Raw genomic sequence first — 19,343 nt, 5'->3', positions numbered from 1 at the left:
TTGACTAAAATGTAAACACTCCTAAGAAATGCAAATTAAGATGAGAGAAAGCTTTGATTAGGGAGTCCGGAAAATAATGTCGTTTTATACAAGCCTTTTTTTTTAAAGTTTTTATTACTTCGAAGATACATTTTAATAAAAGTAATGTTAAACAATGGCCTTAATCAGCAATCAATTGCAAATTGAAGGCTCACCTAAATTTTCGCATGCATTTATAGTTAAAAACAATTATGATTCATGTTCTAATTACTTTGGAATTTTGGAACAAATTTTGTCTAATGCAGAAAAATCAAAGGTTTTTATAGATATCTTTAAATAATTTTTGCGAGCATTTTTAGCCTACTTTACCAGTAAAAGTCAGAAAAAAGCATGAAAGAAAGCTTTAAAATATCGCGAAAAACAGAAAAAAGTCAAAAATAAATAAAATAATTAAATAAATATCGAAAAATTAAAAATTGGAAAGTAGGGTATTGAGATGGGGAAAAATGTCTGTCGGTCTGTCTGTCCCCCCCCAATAACTTTTGAGTGTATAGTCCGATTCGAACAATTTTTTTTTTTTGTTCGAAAGATGTCGGCTAGGACACTTCATCCCTATATTTCATTTTTTGATTTGAACTATTTTTTGTTCAATTTTGAACAGTTCAAAAAATCTTAACATTAGCGCCTACGGGGAAATTCATTTTAATGAGCTTATTGATTTAAATTATTATTCTTTCGTTTTGAATGCTATTTAAAAAAAATTTTATGGAAAAAAGTGTATTAGCTGCTTTGTTTAAAAGGTACTGCTATTTTATTTGTTCGTTTTTTTTTTTTCAGATGAGTCAGGAATATTTTATTCCTAGAAATCAGCTTAAAATATTTAAAAAATATGTTTGAAACAATTTCCGATATTAGCTATTTTTGAGAATATTGATCAGGTACTAGAAAGTAGTATGGGTATACGGGAAAGTAGGCTCGTTTAGTTCTAGACGGAACTTCTTGTTTATTCTACATTTTTTAAATGTTTCTTCTTCACATTGTTAGACTTATGCCCAAATAATGACTAAAATTGAAATAAACTAACCATTAATAGCTAAATAACAATGTGTGGCAAAAAAAAAAAAAAAAAATTCAAAATGCTTCTGACATTTCGTCGGCTGATTCTTATTTAAATTTTTTTTTAAAGGCAGCCCAATTTTTTTTCAATTTTCCTTAGTTTTGGAGAAATTATTATTATTTGTTTTTTTTTTTTTTTTTGAGGTGAAAGGAGCTTTATATTAATTGCTAACAGCACCGATAACACATTCAAGGAAACTTCAAAATAAATTTGAAACAAAAATAACACCATCCAATCTCAATCAATGTTTATTTGGAGGGGGGGGGGCAGTGAAAGTAACAAAACAAAATCAAATCCTCAAAACATATTTTTAAAAAACTTAAAATGCTCTTCGTTGTACAAATGTGTCATCGGTATCTTTTTTTTAGCAGGGGGGGGCATTGCAAGTAACAAAACGACATGGGGGGAGGGGGGTTGAAGAGACTTGTTATCATCTGTAGAGCACCGGTAACACCATTCCAGGACACCTCAAAATAAACTTGAAACAAAAATAACACCATCCAATCTTAATCGATGTTTAATTGTTGGGGTGGGGGGTGGGGCAACGAAAGTAACATAACAAAATCAAATCCTCAAAATATTATTATTTTTTTAATTTAAAATTCTACTTGTTTGAACAAATATGTCACCAGTATCTTTTTTATCGGGGGGGGGGGGAATTGCAAATACTTATCATCAACTGTACAGCACCGGAAACACATTCCAGGACACCTCAAAATTAACTTGAGAAAAAAAAACACCGTCCAATCTTAATCGAAATTTTTTTTTTAAAGGTCCCCCAAGTTTTTTTCAATTTTCCTTAGTTTTAGAGAAATTATTATTATTATTATTTTTTTTTTTTTTGGAGGTGAAAGGAGCTTTATATTAACTGCTAACATAGTTTCGCTGAGCGGGGGGGGGCGGGGGGAGATTTGTTATCTGTACAGCACCGATAACACATTCAAGGAAACCTCAAAATAAATTTGAAACAAAAATAACACCATCCAATCTCAATCAATGTTTATTTGGAGGGGGGGGGGGGGGCAGTGAAAGTAACAAAACAAAATCAAATCCTCAAAACATATTTTTAAAAAACTTAAAATGCTCTTCGTTGTACAAATGTGTCATCGGTATCTTTTTTAGCTGGGGGGGGGGGGGCATTGCAAGTAACAAAACGACATGGGGGGAGGGGGGGTTGAAGAGACTTGTTATCTTCTGTAGAGCACCGGTAACACCATTCCAGGACACCTCAAAATAAACTTGAAACAAAAATAACACCATCCAATCTTAATCGATGTTTAATTGTTGGGGTGGGGGGTGGGGCAGCGAAAGTAACATAACAAAATCAAATCCTCAAAATATTATTTTTTTTTTAATTTAAAATTCTACTTGTCTGAACAAATATGTCATCAGTATCTTTTTTTATCGGGGGGGGGGGCGTAATTAAAAGCAAGAAAATGACATGGGGGGGGGGGATTGCAAATACTTATCATCAACTGTACAGCACCGGAAACACATTCCAGGACACCTCAAAATTAACTTGAGAAAAAAAAAAACACCGTCCCAATCTTAATCGATATTTATTTTGACTGGGGGGGAGGGGGGTCACAATACGTAACATCAAATCCGCAAAATATATCAGAACAAATGTGTCACCTGTTTTTTTTTTTTTTTTTTTAGCGGCGGAGGGCATTGAAAGTAAAATAAAATGAAATGAATTTGGGGGGGCGGGGGGGGTGAATGGAAAAAACTTGTCACTGCACGCACCGGCAACACATTCCATGACACCGTAAAATAACTTGAAGCAAATTTACACCGTCCCCATAAACGATCAACGGACATGCAAAATACTTTCAACACTTACTACACCGTCCCTACTTACGATGATCAGAACCTTAAACTATTTTAAGCACATACTACACCTTCCCCTAATACGAGAACGGGTTGCCGTACAAAACAGGTTTGCTTATATCTCCTTGGCGATGAGGAAAACACCGCATGGATACCATATATGGCATTGTATCGCAATGAAAACATTGAACCTGGCGCGGGAACTGATCCTTTCGCCAACGGAAAATCGACGGGACCTTTATCGAACTGCATCCCTGAATTTCATTACTAAAATTTTCTGAAATAAGAGATTGATGTCTCTGAACAGAAGTTCTTAAAATCAAACGTCTCTCAACGTGAAAAAGAATTATCTTTATCTGTCATATAAAAATTGTTTGTTTCGTTAGTCTATATCATTCATAAATGACTATTAAAATGCTGTTAACGTCGTTGTCTGGACCAGATTAAGGCATGGGTACATAGCGCAAGTATAGCAAGATGAAATACTCAATCGAAAGGAAAAAATGTCTTACATTTTTAATATGTTTCACAAAATTCCAGAGCTACTCCAGTCTTAACATTAACACTTTCCTCTGTTATTACATTTAAAATCTATATAACTGATGCTTTTTGTTATTTACCTCTTGCCGTAATTAGGATAAAAATACTTAATTGCTTCACTTTACAACATGGTGTGAGGGGCATCAAATAAAGTTCATGCCCAAGTCACGAGGCACCTCCAGTGGCAGATTTACTACGAGGGCGGTGGGGGCGACCGCCCCCTCCGTGAGTCATTTTCTGAAACCAATAAAATGGCATTGAAGAAATTACTAACAATTGCTTCTTTTTTTAATCAAGTAAATTCTACAAGTGTTTTAAATTAATTTTAGACTGCTAGTGTAGTCTAGGGTGGACAGCGTTACCTACTTTTTAATTTGAACCAAAGCTCTCTCTCTCTCCCTTTTTTCGAACTTTAATTAATTTTTATGTATGGGTCTTTCCAGTTTTTTCTTTCAGGACAACGCTATATTAATATAAGACTTTGCTATGATTTAGAACAATGGTTCTTAACTCTGGGGGTGATTGCTCAAAGAGGTGCTTTGGCATTTCAAGAGGTGCATTCTTTTTCTTTTCTTCTTTTTAAAAGCGCTGCAAGATAATTTTTGTAGGAAAGTTGCTGATGTGCCGTTAAGTTCCAGATTTCATGTAAAATTGTAATTGTAGCTTGAACAAGACATCAAATTCCATCAACACAGCGCCGCATAGTCTTCTATATGTTCCTAATGTAACAACAAATATGATGAGGAATAGGATTGCACTCTGTAATGACCTCCTTGACCTTGTACGAGTTCATTTATGTTTGGGCTATGGGCTGAAAGTGAAAATTTTTTTTTATTGGCACTTCCAAATAACAGGTATTAGCAAAGCAACTCGGTTTTCTCCACCCCTGTCTTACCAAATGAAGTAGTTTATTCCCTTGCACATTGGTGATAGATAGCTTGCTCATTTTAAGTTTTATAAAAAAAAAATTAAATGTTTAAAGTTTATTGAAAGCTTTTCCCGGAAAATGCCGTAGTGGAAATACTGTTTGTGCTTATTTATATTTTTATCTCTGAAAATTAAATTTCTTACAGACAGTTGAACCAACTGGTCGACACAATGGCTCATCATCATAGTGAGATTGGTGTAGGATGGTGGACAGGCCCGTTATTTCGAATTCTTCCAGTTGGGGTTCATTGCAAATTTAATCGGGAAAACCACGCTCACTTTCATGTAAAGATATTTTTTCAAAGCCCCCCTGGGGAAGGCAATTGATTCCCTGACTCCCCTTTCATGGCGGGGGGGCTGGGGGGTTGGCTTTTAAGGTTTTCAACCGCCAGCCCCTTGAGTAGGCTATAAATCCGTCCCTGGGCACCTCAAACTTAAAGTTTCGGGAAGAGGAAAATTTTCAATTTGAATGATTCTCCGCATTTTACCAAATGATAAAATATAAACATAGCATTACTATAAATTTTTTCCAAAATTGAAATTTTGCAATTCTGTCTCCAAGTTAGAATACTCAGACAAATTTTGCCAAATAAAGAAATTTTTGGGTGGTTACAGTGATCTCCCATCGGGGAGACCTCAAAGTTGTAGTTAGTCCTGATCATTATTTACACGCTATTCAGAAATGTATGCATAGATGAGCGCTAGGAAAAAATAAAATTTATTATTCACTCCAAATATAAATTTTGTAGTTTTATATCCATACTTCTATTTCAGGAAACTGTGCTTTTCAATTATTTATAGTTAAAAGCTTTTTAGTATGTCTGGTAATAATGTGAGAAAGGTGGACGGACAGTGCAGAAATAAGCATAAGTTACTGAAATCAAAAAGTGGGGTAAGGCTCGTTGTAAAATTTGAAAAAAATCGGGGAACATCTGTGCTTAAATCACAAATTTGTGTAAAAAGGAAGCAGCTGTTTGCTTGTTTTAACTAATTTTATGACTTTTATTTACATTGTCTCATTTTACTCATGTCATAGAACAATGTTTCGAGCATTTTTTTTTAATTACCAAAAGCATTCATTCTTGTGTTTTTAGCCTTTAAAATATAACACATATTTTAAAACTTTCCACCTGTAGGAGGACGAATGTGTACAAGTCGAAATTCTCTTGGAAGTTCCCTTGATCTCGGTGCTCAGTTTATTTCTCGAAGTTCTATTTTAACATCCTTCCAGGAAAGGTTTGTATGATTAAATTTATTTTTGGGTTATGATTTTATTTTAAATATTTATTTTTTTAAAAACATTTGACAAATAGAGTTGTGTAAGGTTTCTGTAAAAGATGTTGGTTACTTACTACTAGATTCAAGATCATTATATGTTTTGATTAAAAGCAATGGATGAAAATTAATGTTTAAATTGAGTTTTTACCTATAAAATATTTGCTGTAACAATAGGATGCTTTCAAATGGTTCAAAATTACATGCATTGTACCAACAATTTGATTATCCCATCCAGAGACTGCAGTTTCATCCTTAAACAAGGATGATACTGCATTCTATGTATGGGGATAGCCAGGCAGCTGGTTTTTGTACGAAGTTTTCCCTGGCCCTGGCTAAGGGGTGATAATCATGGGCATTCAATATAGGGGTAAGTGGAGGCTCAAGTCTCCCCCTCCCCCACTAGAATGGAGAACTGTTTTTAGTACTTATTTCTATGCTAAAATGTAAACATTTCTTTTCCAGCCATTAATGAATAAGTTACTAAAAATGTCAAATTTTACCGTATATATTAGCGTATAAGTTGATCCACCTACTTTTAGGAGAAAAATCGAGGGAAAAATTGAAAACCCATGTATAAGTCGAGTCCCTACTTTTGAAAAAAAAAAAACGAAGCATTTTTCCACTAATTTTGAATTTAAACGTTATAAAAAGGAGAAAAATGAAATGTAGGTAACAAACATTTTTATGTTAAAAAACGTACGATTTTTATTCTTTTGCACCAAAAGGGTTCACTTTTGCGATCACGATTTTTGTAAAGAGTTTGATTTCACTGTTTTGATTTTTTTAAATTGTTGCTTTTATTTTGATTTTATATCAATAAAATTTTTTGCTGCAGCCATATTACATTATTTTTAAAAAATGAGCATTAATTCGAGACTATCAGAAAAATTTGTGAATATGGCGATCCCGCACTTTTCGCGTAGTCGGCCGTCACTGTAATTTTTTATTTTTTACTTCACAGTCAAACCATGTAAAATCATAACAGAATGTTTAAGTATTTACTTCTTTAGAATCTGCTTAACAGGGATGGACTAAAATCGGGAAAATGTTCACATTTTGGTGCATTTTGTTCTAAGAAAAAAAACGGGAAATTTTCGGAAAATATGCCTCGCGTATAAGTTGACCCCCTAACTTTAAACCCTAAACCTCATTTTTTGTAATAAATTTCTTGACTTATATGCAAGTATATACGGTAATATCTCTTATCTGTACTGAAATGGTTTCCATGAGGAAAATATTCTTCTAAACCATGGAGAAAGTATCTGAGCCAACCCTTAAAAATTTGCATATGGGCGCCCTTGGTGGTAATACCCAAGCTTTGCCTTCAATTTATGAGTTGAACTGCATCATGTCTGCGGACTCTTGCTGATGAGATAAACTTACTTTATCTGCCAGTTTGTTGACACTCTCTGCTTCATGTAGATACCTTCTGCCTCCAGCTCGGTTATTCCCTATTCCAGGCTGAATGAGTTCGTAACAAGGATAAAACTGCAGACATAACTCGGATATGCAGGTCTGCATGCATAATCGAGCTGTCAGTAGTATATTGCACATAATTCTGCCTTAGCCCTGGCTTAGGGGCAGTAACTGACTGTTTGATATCCAAACTTCAATTAGAAATTGAACTGCACCATGTCCGCGGACTCTGACTGTTGAGATAAATAAACTTTATCACCAATTTGTTGGCACTCTCGACTTCAATGAAATGACATCTGCCTCCAGCTCAGTTATTCCCTATTCCAGACTGCCGAGTCCATGATGAGGATGAAACTACCGTCTTTGGGTGGGATAACCGGGATCGCTTTATATTGCATGTAGTTCTGTCTGTATCCCCGACTTTGGAACATTAACTGGCTGCTTAATACCCAAGCTGGTTTAATTCAAATAATTTCCCGTAAGAAATGCTTTAGTTATCTGTCATTCTTGCAGAAAAATTAAAAAAACATGCCCACACTCTGGATAGTTTTAAACTAATTTATATAAGTGTACAAACTATTAACTGTATTTTTCAATTTATTTTCTATTTAATTGTGTATGATCGAGCATCAATGGTTTATACAGTTATGGAGAGTTCAAAAAGATTTTGCTTGGGAACAACAAGGAAGAATACTTTGAGTATGTTTAAATAGAACAAACTGTTATCCCGGGTGGTTGAGTTCATAAGGTTTGATGACGTCAGTCCATATATACAGTATTTCCATACATCGACTAACCAGAAATGTATTAGAATGCTTCTGGTTAGTTACCGGTGAGCGCAGATGAAACCATTGGCTTATTCGAACACACCTTTTGTATCCCAGCCTCAAATCAGTGGGAGTTTAAATGTGTTTTAAAATTGCTGAACTACAACAACAATATAAAATTTTAGTTAAATATAAAAATAAATTTAACAGGGAAATTTCTCCAAGTTTTTTTATATTTTTTATGTTCAACAACCATTTTCTGATATAGTATTGTTCAGCCTTTCAGTCATTTTGAAAAAAATAAATAAATAAATAAACAAGCAATTGCCTTGAATCTGGTTTATAAAGATTATACGATTCTTTATACGATCACACTTAATACGAAATCACGGACAAAACAATTTATTTTATTAAGTTTGGTTTGCTATTTAATTTCATTAAAAATTTTACGTATAATACATGCATTAAATTGAAAGTATCGGCTAAGACAAACAAAAATTCTGACCTTTTTACTTGTTGAATACTGTAATTTTCTTTTTTAGAAATTATTCATCATTATCTTTGGTAGCAGAAGTCCCGTTGTGCATCAAGAGAAAAATATCAAACATTTTGCATAAAGAATAAAGCATGTACATTTGTTTAACTGTGGACATTTCAATTTAATTGGAGATAAAACTGTTCATCTTCAATTGTAGATTACAACCTATTTCGTGATTCCATTTTCAATATTTTCCAAAAGGATTCATTTGTAAAAAATAGGTGATTTTTTTCTGAATATACTAATAGTTGCAATGTGTGTATTATAGTTACAATGTGTGTATTAGTAGTAATATTTTTTAATCGTAGGTAACCATTTCTTCATTTTTTTTTGCAGTATCACTCATTCACAATTGTTACGAATTATGGCTTTTTCGAACAAATTTGGGGAATTTTGACACTTCAAATTAACCGAGTTTAACTGTAATAACATTAGAAGCATTGTTTTATTTAATGCTATTTTATTAAAAGGCCCAGTATGTCCACAAGCATTGGTATGACTGGATTATAGAGACAGGGAGCAATGCTGGTCTGCCAAGGAGCGACTGGCATAGGCAACTTGTGGGGGGGGGGGGGGCAGGTAAGAGGGGCAAGCGCCCCCTCACTTTCAGAAGTAAAGGGGCCTTGCCACCCTAACTTTTCTGCATTAAAGATTAATAATCAATTGAAAAATGATTTTTTACAGGGTGGATTGATTTTTTCCACCAAAATAACAACTAAAAATTCCAAATAAATGAACTTTTCTCGTGTAATTTAATAAAAATGGAACTTTGAATTCCTGATTTTTGAGGTCATATTCTACATTTTTTTGGGGGTCATAGAATCATATATGTTAAAAGCCTTTAATGCAACTCAATGCTACAAATTTTTTTTTTTTTAAACCTAGCTTTGAGGGCCATGCCCTCTAACCTCACACACATTTTTTGACCCCCCACTTTTTTGGTACACAAGCTGCCTATAGTGGCAGGTATACTTCATAACCTTTCATACCAATGCTTAATGCTGTTGACATGAAGGTACAAATGGTTGAGTTCATATGCATTTTTCAATCTTAATATGCTAATCAGTGGTTTACTTTCATGAAGCCACAGAACGCACTGACCTTTAACTTTATGGATTTCATTTTCAGTTTTCAATATTAACGCCACGAATTGTCACCAAGTTTGCTAATATTGCGCTACAGATGAAAGTTAGTGGTCACCACTCCCCATGTCGTGATTAAAGTTGTGAAAGTGGTAATAAAAAAATATGTCATTAATCGTCATCCAACGTTTGTGTTCTGCTTCATCGAAGATATCAGATCTTTTTCTTTTCAATTATTTTTTTGCACTCCATCACAAAAAGTAAATAAATGAAGTTTTTCTTTATTTTTATTAAAAACTTATTTTAAGTATAGATAAAGCAAGGAAAGTGAAAATTGTTTCATATGCAATATTTTTTATTTAAGATGTTATGAAGAACTTTTAGAAGTTGGCATTTTAAAGCCTCTGCCACAAGTTATTGAAGGATTAAAATCAACTTCTGCAGTTACTGAACATTATATCTGTCCAAAAGGATCAGGATCTATCATAAAGCATTTCTTAAAACCAATAGGTAGCTTTAACTTGTATTTATTAATCTATTGTTGCTATTGTTATTTTACAATTGATGCTTGTGCCCTTTTGATTACCCTACATGATTTACACATTTTAAAATGAACTTTTAGTTTCTCACCAAGCTATAATTACATGAAGTTATAACTTTCTAGAGTTCAAACTTGCAAAGAAACCATACTTGAATCCAATATGAAACAGAATTTTAACCAAGTAGCAGGTTAAAGAGCAGAGTAAAATGAGTTTAATGCACAAATCATTTGTTTTTGGCAACAGATTCTTCATACATAATTTCATAAAGTTTACTACTTTTACTTTTCAAAACTGATATCATGATTCAAATTCCATGTTTTATATTCAGATTTATATACTTATACAGTTACTTACATAGATTTTCTTATGCAAGAGTTAAAGAAGACTGTAAGGAAAGAAAAAAGATTTTCATAAATATGGTTTGTATAGAGTATTTTTAGCAGTTTTTAACAAGTTTTAATCAGCTTTTCTGCCACTAATACCTTTTTGTCCATTATTTTTCGCTCTGAGAAAATATCTCAAGAACGAATAAGTGGGCAAATGGCTTATGAGTAAAAAAGGATGTAAGACAACTCCCATGAATGACAGTCATTGAACTGATTTTATAATAAATTACATTAATGGGGGGGGGGGAGGCTTGGTTTCCTGGTTAAAATATATATTGAATATGGCTGTCTGGGATTTAGTTTGGGCTGACTAAAGCAGTCAATCTGCTCAATAAGATTTTAATAATTATGAGAATATAATGCTCTTCCCCTCCATTTAGCATAAAATTATGAAACGCTTTGAAGAGTATATTGTGGTTAAGACAGAATTTTGTAACCTTTTACTAAATCTATATTCATTCTAAACTGAAATTTTTGTCTTTCCTGATTTCAAAATAGCAGAAAACTTTTTCTTTGCAGAAGTAAAAAAGTTGGGACATTGTTCTATAATTTTTTAAAAAAGACAATGTTCCTTACTAAAACTTCCTAAAATTTGGCTCTCTTCATTTGCACCCAGTGCTGTAGTTGGGGAGGGGAAGAGGGGTGGGGTTAAGGGGTACTGTTCTAAAATTAATTATTTGTATTTTCATTGTAAAAATATTGCCATTGTAATTCAAAATGGTTTCAAACCATCTTTTCTTTTAATGCATCCCAAACATTTGCTTCCAACTACAGCATTGTGAGCACTAAATGCTTTAGACCAGTGGTTCCCAACTTGAAGGCGATTGCCCTCAAGGAGGAGATAAATTCTTTATTGACGATAGGGGGGGGGGGGGCGATGAGTGTTTAAATGCTAAAATGATAATAATAATAAAAAGCCAGTGAACATTTAAATTGAAAACACATGCAAAACTGATTTTTTAGAGTTCAGAAAAGGAATCAGAAGTCAAAAAGGAAAGAAATTAATGTTCAGAAGCTTCCTTGTCGCATCCTATTTGAACCTTAAGAGTGTATTTCATCATTCATTGCAAAGTTTATAAATTTTCAACATTTTTAAAAATTTTAATTATTTGTTTTTAGTTCCCTCACATTCCAATTTAAAAAAGAAATAATTTCATAAAAAATGTATTTCTGTTTTTGAAAGGAAGCCCATGATAATACTTAAGTATTGCCCTTCAAGTACCTATTGGTTCATTTTAGAAAAGAAAGAAAAGAGAAAACAAAAAGAGGTATTTTTGCTTCAAAAAAGACGAATGGGTGTATCTCAAACTAATCGAAAAATGAATTATGACCACGACAGAAGTGTCCAAAGTCGATTTTATAATGTGGCCAATGGATGTATTTCTGCAATAAATAGTAAAAAGGTTACAGTCCCTCACACTGGTGGTGGTTCTCAAGCAATACACTGAACTGGAAATCTTCAAATCGGTTTTCTGCAAAATGCTAAGTTTAGCGACGATAAATTAGACATTTAAGTTTTCTATAATAATCGATGTTCACTAGTGCTAAGTTCTGCTTTTTCAAGGAAGAAGGAAAGGGGGAGGGGGTGATAAGTGTCAGTGAATCTCTAGAGGGTCAATGGGGCTCAAAAAGGTTGGAAATCACCGATCTAAATGAATGCTGCACTTTTCCTTTTTCTTCTTTTCTCAAGGACCATAGCAAAGGTCAAAATAGAAATATATATATATGCTTTTGTTTAGGGGAAGGTTTTACCAAACGCATTCTTTACAAATGTATTATAATCAATAAAATTTGATTTCATTTGTGTATTCTATCGATTTTTGTTACAAATGATTATTTGAATGAAGGGTTGCTTAAAGACTTAAGCAAATGAAAAAAAAAAGATATCTATTAAATGAAGGGGGGAAATCTGATATGTACACCACACTACTTCACCCCTGTAAAATACTTGATGTCTCTTTAACAACTCAAAAGAATAGTTGTGTTGACTTACATGCATTTGAAGTAACAATTATAATCAAATTTTTTGACAGTTGTAAGATGTGTTAAATATGCAGTATGGTACTTTAAAATTAAAGGACTTTGATCTCCTTGTTAGCCCGAGGTCTTGTTTTGTGAAAAAATATATTCACAATGACTGCAATAAAAATAAATATTGCAGAAAAAGCGGAGTTTTTACTTTTTCTTCAAAAAACTAATTAAATTTTTCAAATGAAATTAAAAAATAAGTAAAAAATAAAATACAACAGAATTCTAAAAAAATTTTGGTACATAAAAAAAAGTAGAATGAAAAACATTTTCTGAAATTGTTTTGAAAAATTTCAGAGGGAGTTTGAACCCTAAAAGCTCCTTAAAAACAGCCCTGATGTACATATGGGTTCAATGTTGTGAATTTCAAAAGCAGTGGAATCCGCTTCACTGGACCACCTGCTTATTCGAACCAAAACCATTACGCAAGCCTAATATTATTTGCATATTGGGTCCAAAAATCCCTTTAAGCCAACCAAGCAACCAAAAAATTTGGAAAAACTAAAAATCATCCTCAAGAAGTGAATTTTAAGTGGATCAGCGAACTTAAAAGTTATTGCTATAAAAATCAATAATGGTTTCTGTAACTTTAAATTAAAACGACCAATATTTACTAGAAAAATAGCAAAACAGAACTCCCATTGCATGGCGGCATTGTTCCAGCACAGTTTAAAAACATTTCAACTTTATTCAGTTCAGTTAACAAATACATCAAAATGTAATTTTTTTAAACAAACATGGTTAGTTGTTATATACGTAATTTACATTTCACTGGAAATTTTAATAACTGATTTAAACTTTTAAGAATTTACTTTTTCATTCACACAGTTAAGTTACTTCTAAAACTGTATGGGTCTGAAAACATTGTTGAACGAGAGTAAAAAAAATTTCTTTTTTAAAATTTATTTTCAAAGAAAAAATCTTCTAAACAGATAACTGTTAAGTAATTGAACAGGACGCCAAGGGCCAGAACGATCCTGTTTTACTGTGGTCCGATTAATTGAAAAAAAAATTATCTTATTAATCATTAAAAACAGTTGTATTTTGATTTCATTGTAGAAAATTGATTACGAAACTCTTAAGAAAAATATATATTTTATTTCTTTTCTTTTGTAGATGGAGAAATTTTATTTGGACATAAAGTTATCAAAGTATTTTCTTCTAATAACAAGTGGAGAGTGATTTGTGATAATAATTCAACCCAAGAATTTGATGCTGTTATATTTACTATACCTGTGCCTCAAATTTTGCAAATTGAAGGGTTAACATCATATATTTCAAGTAAGTGGGAGCAGACCCCGAAGAGTTCCTATTTTTCCTACTTTTTAGAGCTCTCTCCTTATTTTATTACTTTTCTTTTTTTTCCTTTTTTTTTCTTTCTTCAGTTTAGGACTTCTAATTGTGCATTGATTCTTATTTTTACAATGCCGCACCAATAATTTTCTGCATGTTTCAATTTTGCAGTGTTTGCGTGTTTAAAAGTTAATTTTTCGTAAGTGACTTTTTTGCTGTTGCGGCGTTTATGATCGACTTTTTTTTTATCGCCCCAACTTCAGTCCTACTGTTTTATCGAAATAATAAAAAAATAGATACTGGCACATTCTGATGCAATTATATATTATTTACCCGTCAATTAGAAGCTCTAATTAAAGTAAACGGCCGACTGTTCAAAAAGTGCGGAGAAAGCCGAAAATTTCCTATTCGCTTATTTTTTGTATAGTTGATTACAAATGAAATGGAGCTCTATTTAAAGGGAAAAGCAGTGTAAAACCTTAAAAGGAACGTAAGGAAGCCAAAACTGAAAGGCTTGTACACTATACGTATTTTATTGATGTTAGTACAAAATAAAAACAAACAGAAAAGATAACAGAAATTCGCAAAAACGAACCACCAAATGATTGTGGAAACTATTTTCATACATAAATATGCTTATTGTTCATTCTAATTAGTAAATACGATTATAAAATTTATTTTTCTTTCTTTGCAAAGAGTATTTGCAAAAAAAAAAAAAAAACACGGCAAAACCTAGATGGGAGAAACTTTTCCGATTTTTCTCCAAAAATCGGAAATCAATTTAAATGAGAGATTTTGTTTTTATTTCTTCACATTTTTGAAAGTTGGGGGATAGAGCCACAAGCAAATATGTGCTGTATTTTTTTTTGTTTTTAATGGGTATTTTCTACTCTGATATATCATCAATATCGAGGAGTTGCTCATCATAATTATATGTGCTGTGTTGATGGCAATGCAACATTTCTGAACATTAAAAAATTTTTTTGACAGACTCTTACTCTTTTCGGGGTGCGGAAATTATACCGGTGTTGCGTATCTACTGTAAGTTATTGTACTCAGGGCGCTGATCAAAGGGAGGGGGGGAGAGATATATGCAGGCATTTGATGTCTGGTGTTCCCCCCTCATTCTCAATTTTGTGAACAATTTCCGAATGAATATTTTTGTTGTATGGTGAGAATTGACAGAAACTACATGCCTTCCCTTTTATGCACACAGAAACATTAGTAACTGAGCTTTGTCTTTGATAAAAATGTTACGTTTACCATGCATGGATTTTTCTTTTTTTTTTTTTTTTTTGCGACAAAAATTTTGAAACAAGAAGGAGGTAAAAAATAATCAAACCAATAAAACAATATTCGTTTTTATTGCTTGATTAAAATTAAAACTGGCCCGTCATTTTGATTTTTCCCTCGAGAGTGGCTAGCAAAGGATGTATACTGAATGCAAATTTTATCTGAAAACAACAAAAACCGCACTAACTTGCATAGTTAAGCATTCGTTTTCCAAAGCCAGGGAAGGGAGAAATTGACCCCACTGACCATCGTAAATGACGTGCCTGAAACAAAAATTTGTGTTGAATGCTAAAAATACATTACATATTACAAACCCTTTAGTTTACTTATTTCGTTATTTATTTAGTTTAATTATTTCATTATAAATTTGATGTCTTATATTTAAGAACAAATTTTATTTATTTTAGTTCTACATTTTCAGACTTTTCCCTTTTTTTCTGAGCAATCATGATTGCTTATTGCTTTCATTTGACTGTTTTAATGTGCTATCATTTTATTTTCCCGCCAGCAACCTCTGCAGCATCACCGTCGATCGGCTCCTCACGATGCTGCTCCTATAGCGAAAACCGTCTCCAGGTTACATCCATATCCTACACTTACACATACGTACAAGCACCTAAACACACACCATACATACATACACCTACACACATACATACACATACAAACACAAACACGCCTATACACTCACATGCACACGCAAACACATACACATACATGAACCTACACACATACACACAAACACGTCTATACACTCACATGCACATACAAACGCACACACCTACACACTCTCATACACACAACTACCCACACACTCATGCCTGCACAAAGACACAAACACACATACACATACCCCCACACACAAACACACATGCCTACATACACACACACTCGTGATTGCGAAAAACATAATTTGAATTCAAGATGTCAAAATTCAATTTTTTTTTTTTTTTTTAATTTTATTTCAAACAACTGCCCCTGTTTATGCAAGAATGCATGTCAGCTGCTGATTATTTTTAACTAAAAACTAATTTAATTTTTGCTTTGCTTTTTGTATCATAGTTTATGACAACAGGAGCTGAAAGTGTTAGTATTTTCAAATGATAAATGGATGCTCTCGAAGGAATGTTTTCATTTTTGATAAAACAAGTCTTTAACAAAAATGGTTTTATTGCACCAAAATATGAGTTTTATTATTTATTTATTTATTTATTTTTTGGATCGCTATATTGCATTTTATTTTTTAACTCTTAAAATTTTTATTACTGTATTGTTGAAAGGTGTTTCTTTGTTTGGATTTTATTTTCATATTTTTGGAATTAATATCTTTGTTTCCACCAGTTTATTTTCCATACTGATCATTGTCAGCTTGTTTCTTTCATTTTGTTTTTGCGACTCGGTCTTTCATAAAATCCCTTTACTTCAAAAGTACTGTTAGTTTATTTTTGGGACAGTTTTAAATCAAAAATACTGTTAGTTTTTTTTACATCAGAAATAAAATGTTCACTAAATTTGTTTCCTATTGACATGTGTGTAGTCCTATCTCTTCCTATTTTTTCTTACTTTTTTAAGTGATTTTTTCCTACTTTTCCTACTTTTTAAATTTTTGATTCCTTATTTCCAACTTTCCCCCCGCCTCCCCCCCCCCAAAAAAAACCACTTTGGGGTCTGGTGGGAGTAAGCAACATTTAGAATCAGATGAAATAGATTTTTGATTTATTAGAGCGGGAATAATGCTGTTTTTTTTTCTCACATATAGTAGCACCTTGTATATCGTAATATTCCTCAAATTTATACATTTCTAAAAAAAATTATATTAATAGGTCTGGCTATTAATTTCCAGGACTAAATTAACTGTAAGAAAATGAAAAGCCGGAATATGGCGCTAATGATTGCATATTGAAGAGCGTTTTCTTGCGCATGCTCAGTGCAATCAGCGCCATTCTAAAGTAAGTGGTTCTCGTGGAAAGGTGCATTAAAACATAGCTCTTCAATTCTTGTTGTCACTACAATAATGCAAACTTTTTCAATTGCTTTCAGCAATTAATGTTAATTTTTTGCTCCATTTTCTCTTTGACAACTGGACTTTGAAAGCTAGGTTTTAATGCACTTTTCCATGAGAATCACTTACTTTTGAATGACACCAATTGCTCTGCACATGCACAGGAAAACGCTCTTCAATATACAATCATTAGCCCCAGCTTCCGGGTTTCCGTTCTCCTACAGTTACGTCGGTCCTGAAAATAAATAGCTGGATCTTGTATATAAATAGTCAGTCTTCTTATTTAAGTGTTTGTTTTGGTTAAATACACATATGACTTGGATATATGGATTATTAATTCTCCATATTGCCTTTGTTCCCAGTTAGCAAGTACCATACTGTGATAATTTAATAAAAATATCTTTTTTTTCACTCAAAATTAATCATGTAAATAAAATTAATTCTATTTAATAATTTCTCTTTAACAGATTTGTTCTTTGAAACAAATCCCAGAGTTAGTGAAACAAATAATAATAATATTTAATTATCAATGTAAATTTTTTACTCTAAATACAATGTTGTATCATTTTTCATGCATGTTTTAAGTTAATTGCTAAAAAAACATATATACAGTCGACTCCCACTACAATGCGATCCAACTTATGCAAAATGGTTATAACGCGAGTTTTTCGGGAGCAACGAATTTTAGAGCTAAAGCGAATTTCTGACTCTCAACATGAAATTATTTGGAAAGGAATGGTCATGCTAAGTTTCGACGTTGTTATTGACTTCTAAACATCGACTTCGTGAATCAATTTTCATCCTTTCAGCATCACTGACTGTGCAAGCCCCCACACATAGCACTATAAACATAGCTTTATTAGTGTGTATATATCATCACTCCTCATTTTTCATTTATTTATTCTGTAAATATGAAAGGTGAAGAAATATTGTGGCACATAAAAGCACGCTGTTTCATCTAAAGTTTGAAGATGGAAAAAAAAGCGAAAGTTTGCCACAATTTAAGAAAAGGTAAAGATTCTTAATACGCTTGAACAACTAGAAAGTCATGAGAAGGCAATTCATATAAGTCCAGACCTTAGTTTTAATTCGAAGCTCGCAGAGTAGTGTTTAAGCAAAATGCAAACAATATGAAATCAGAATCTGCTCTTGTATTGTAGATTATAGAGTCACTGAAAGAGGGGTGTTACCATAAATGTGAATGTTATAAAAATATATGTGAAGCTACTGTGTTTAAAAATATGTTAGAATGATGATCAGATTGCGCAGCATAAATCATCATTTTCAGAAGTTATAAATGTAACTTATTGTATCTACTGTATAGTACTTACAGTGTAGTACTTTATTACTACTACTACATCCTCCACGCAACGTACTTTTTATGCCTGTCTCTCCCATTGAACATTGATTTTGTACATCATAGCAGTGTTTTTATGTTGAATAATGCAGCTTTTTTAAAAAATACAGTAAAAATTCTGCTCTTTATGTAAGACATGGTAATGTATAGTTAAAAATGGTCTAAAACAGTTTACAATGTCTAAAATGAATGGGTATGTTAATAAAAAATCATATACCTAACACTTTTCCACAACGCAAACTTTCAACTTATGCGAGGAGTCTTGGAACGCATCCCCCACGTAAGTACAGTCGGATCCCGCTATAACGCGATCCCACTTGCGCGAAATGGCTATAACGCGAGTTTTTCATGAGTAATGAATTTTTCTATTGTTGACGCAAATTGCTTGCTTGCAGCATGAAATTTTTTGGAAAGGAGCGGAAGGAGCCTTGGAGTGGGCTTCGTTGACACTAAATATTGGTTTTGTGAATTGACTTTCATTAATTTAGCATCACTGAAAGCGGAAGTTCACACACTGTATTAGTCTAAACAACGCTTTGCTTTTGTTTATACAAATAACTGCTTTGATTCTTAACAGTTTTTTTTTCCCTCTACATATGAACGTTGATAAAACAGAATGGCTCCCGAACGAGAACTTTAATCTTAACGGTGAACAGGGGCGCCGACTTGGAAAAATTATTGGGGGGGGGGGCCGGATGTCACCGGGGTCTAGGGAGAATGTTAAAGCATGGAGCCCCCCCCCCTAAAAAAAAATTCAGATTTTTGTGCTTTGAAAATGCCAACTTACATATTTTCTGGTGCGTATTATTTATACAAACAAACAATATGTGACATGGCGTTTTCAAAGTAAAACAATCTAAAAACTGGTACACAAATTTTTTGCTTCAATTACATCATGTCACTTGCCTTAAGTGAGGGACAATTTTGCAGTTCCATTTTGTGGGGAGCCGTGCAGTGCCATAGCTAGG

General features: G+C 32.9%; 1 protein-coding gene across 1 annotated transcript in view; it reads left to right on the top strand.

Annotated features, from left to right (window-relative positions):
- The first annotated feature begins 5,530 nt into the window (after window positions 1-5,530).
- The window catches only part of LOC129216060 (renalase-like), a 31,283-nt gene continuing 17,470 nt past the window's right edge, over window positions 5,531-19,343 (top strand). Inside the window, exons 1-3 of the mRNA XM_054850203.1 lie at window positions 5,531-5,629; window positions 9,839-9,984; window positions 13,547-13,711. Of these exons, the coding sequence (XP_054706178.1) occupies window positions 5,538-5,629; window positions 9,839-9,984; window positions 13,547-13,711 (403 nt within the window). The 5' untranslated portion in view covers window positions 5,531-5,537. The remainder of the gene's footprint in view (window positions 5,630-9,838; window positions 9,985-13,546; window positions 13,712-19,343) is intronic.

The sequence above is a fragment of the Uloborus diversus genome, chromosome 2 (assembly GCF_026930045.1).
Source record: "Uloborus diversus isolate 005 chromosome 2, Udiv.v.3.1, whole genome shotgun sequence".
Classification (NCBI taxonomy): domain Eukaryota; kingdom Metazoa; phylum Arthropoda; class Arachnida; order Araneae; family Uloboridae; genus Uloborus; species Uloborus diversus.
The sequence above is the reverse complement of the archived record's forward strand: the minus strand, read 5'-3'. Positions and strand labels throughout refer to the sequence as shown.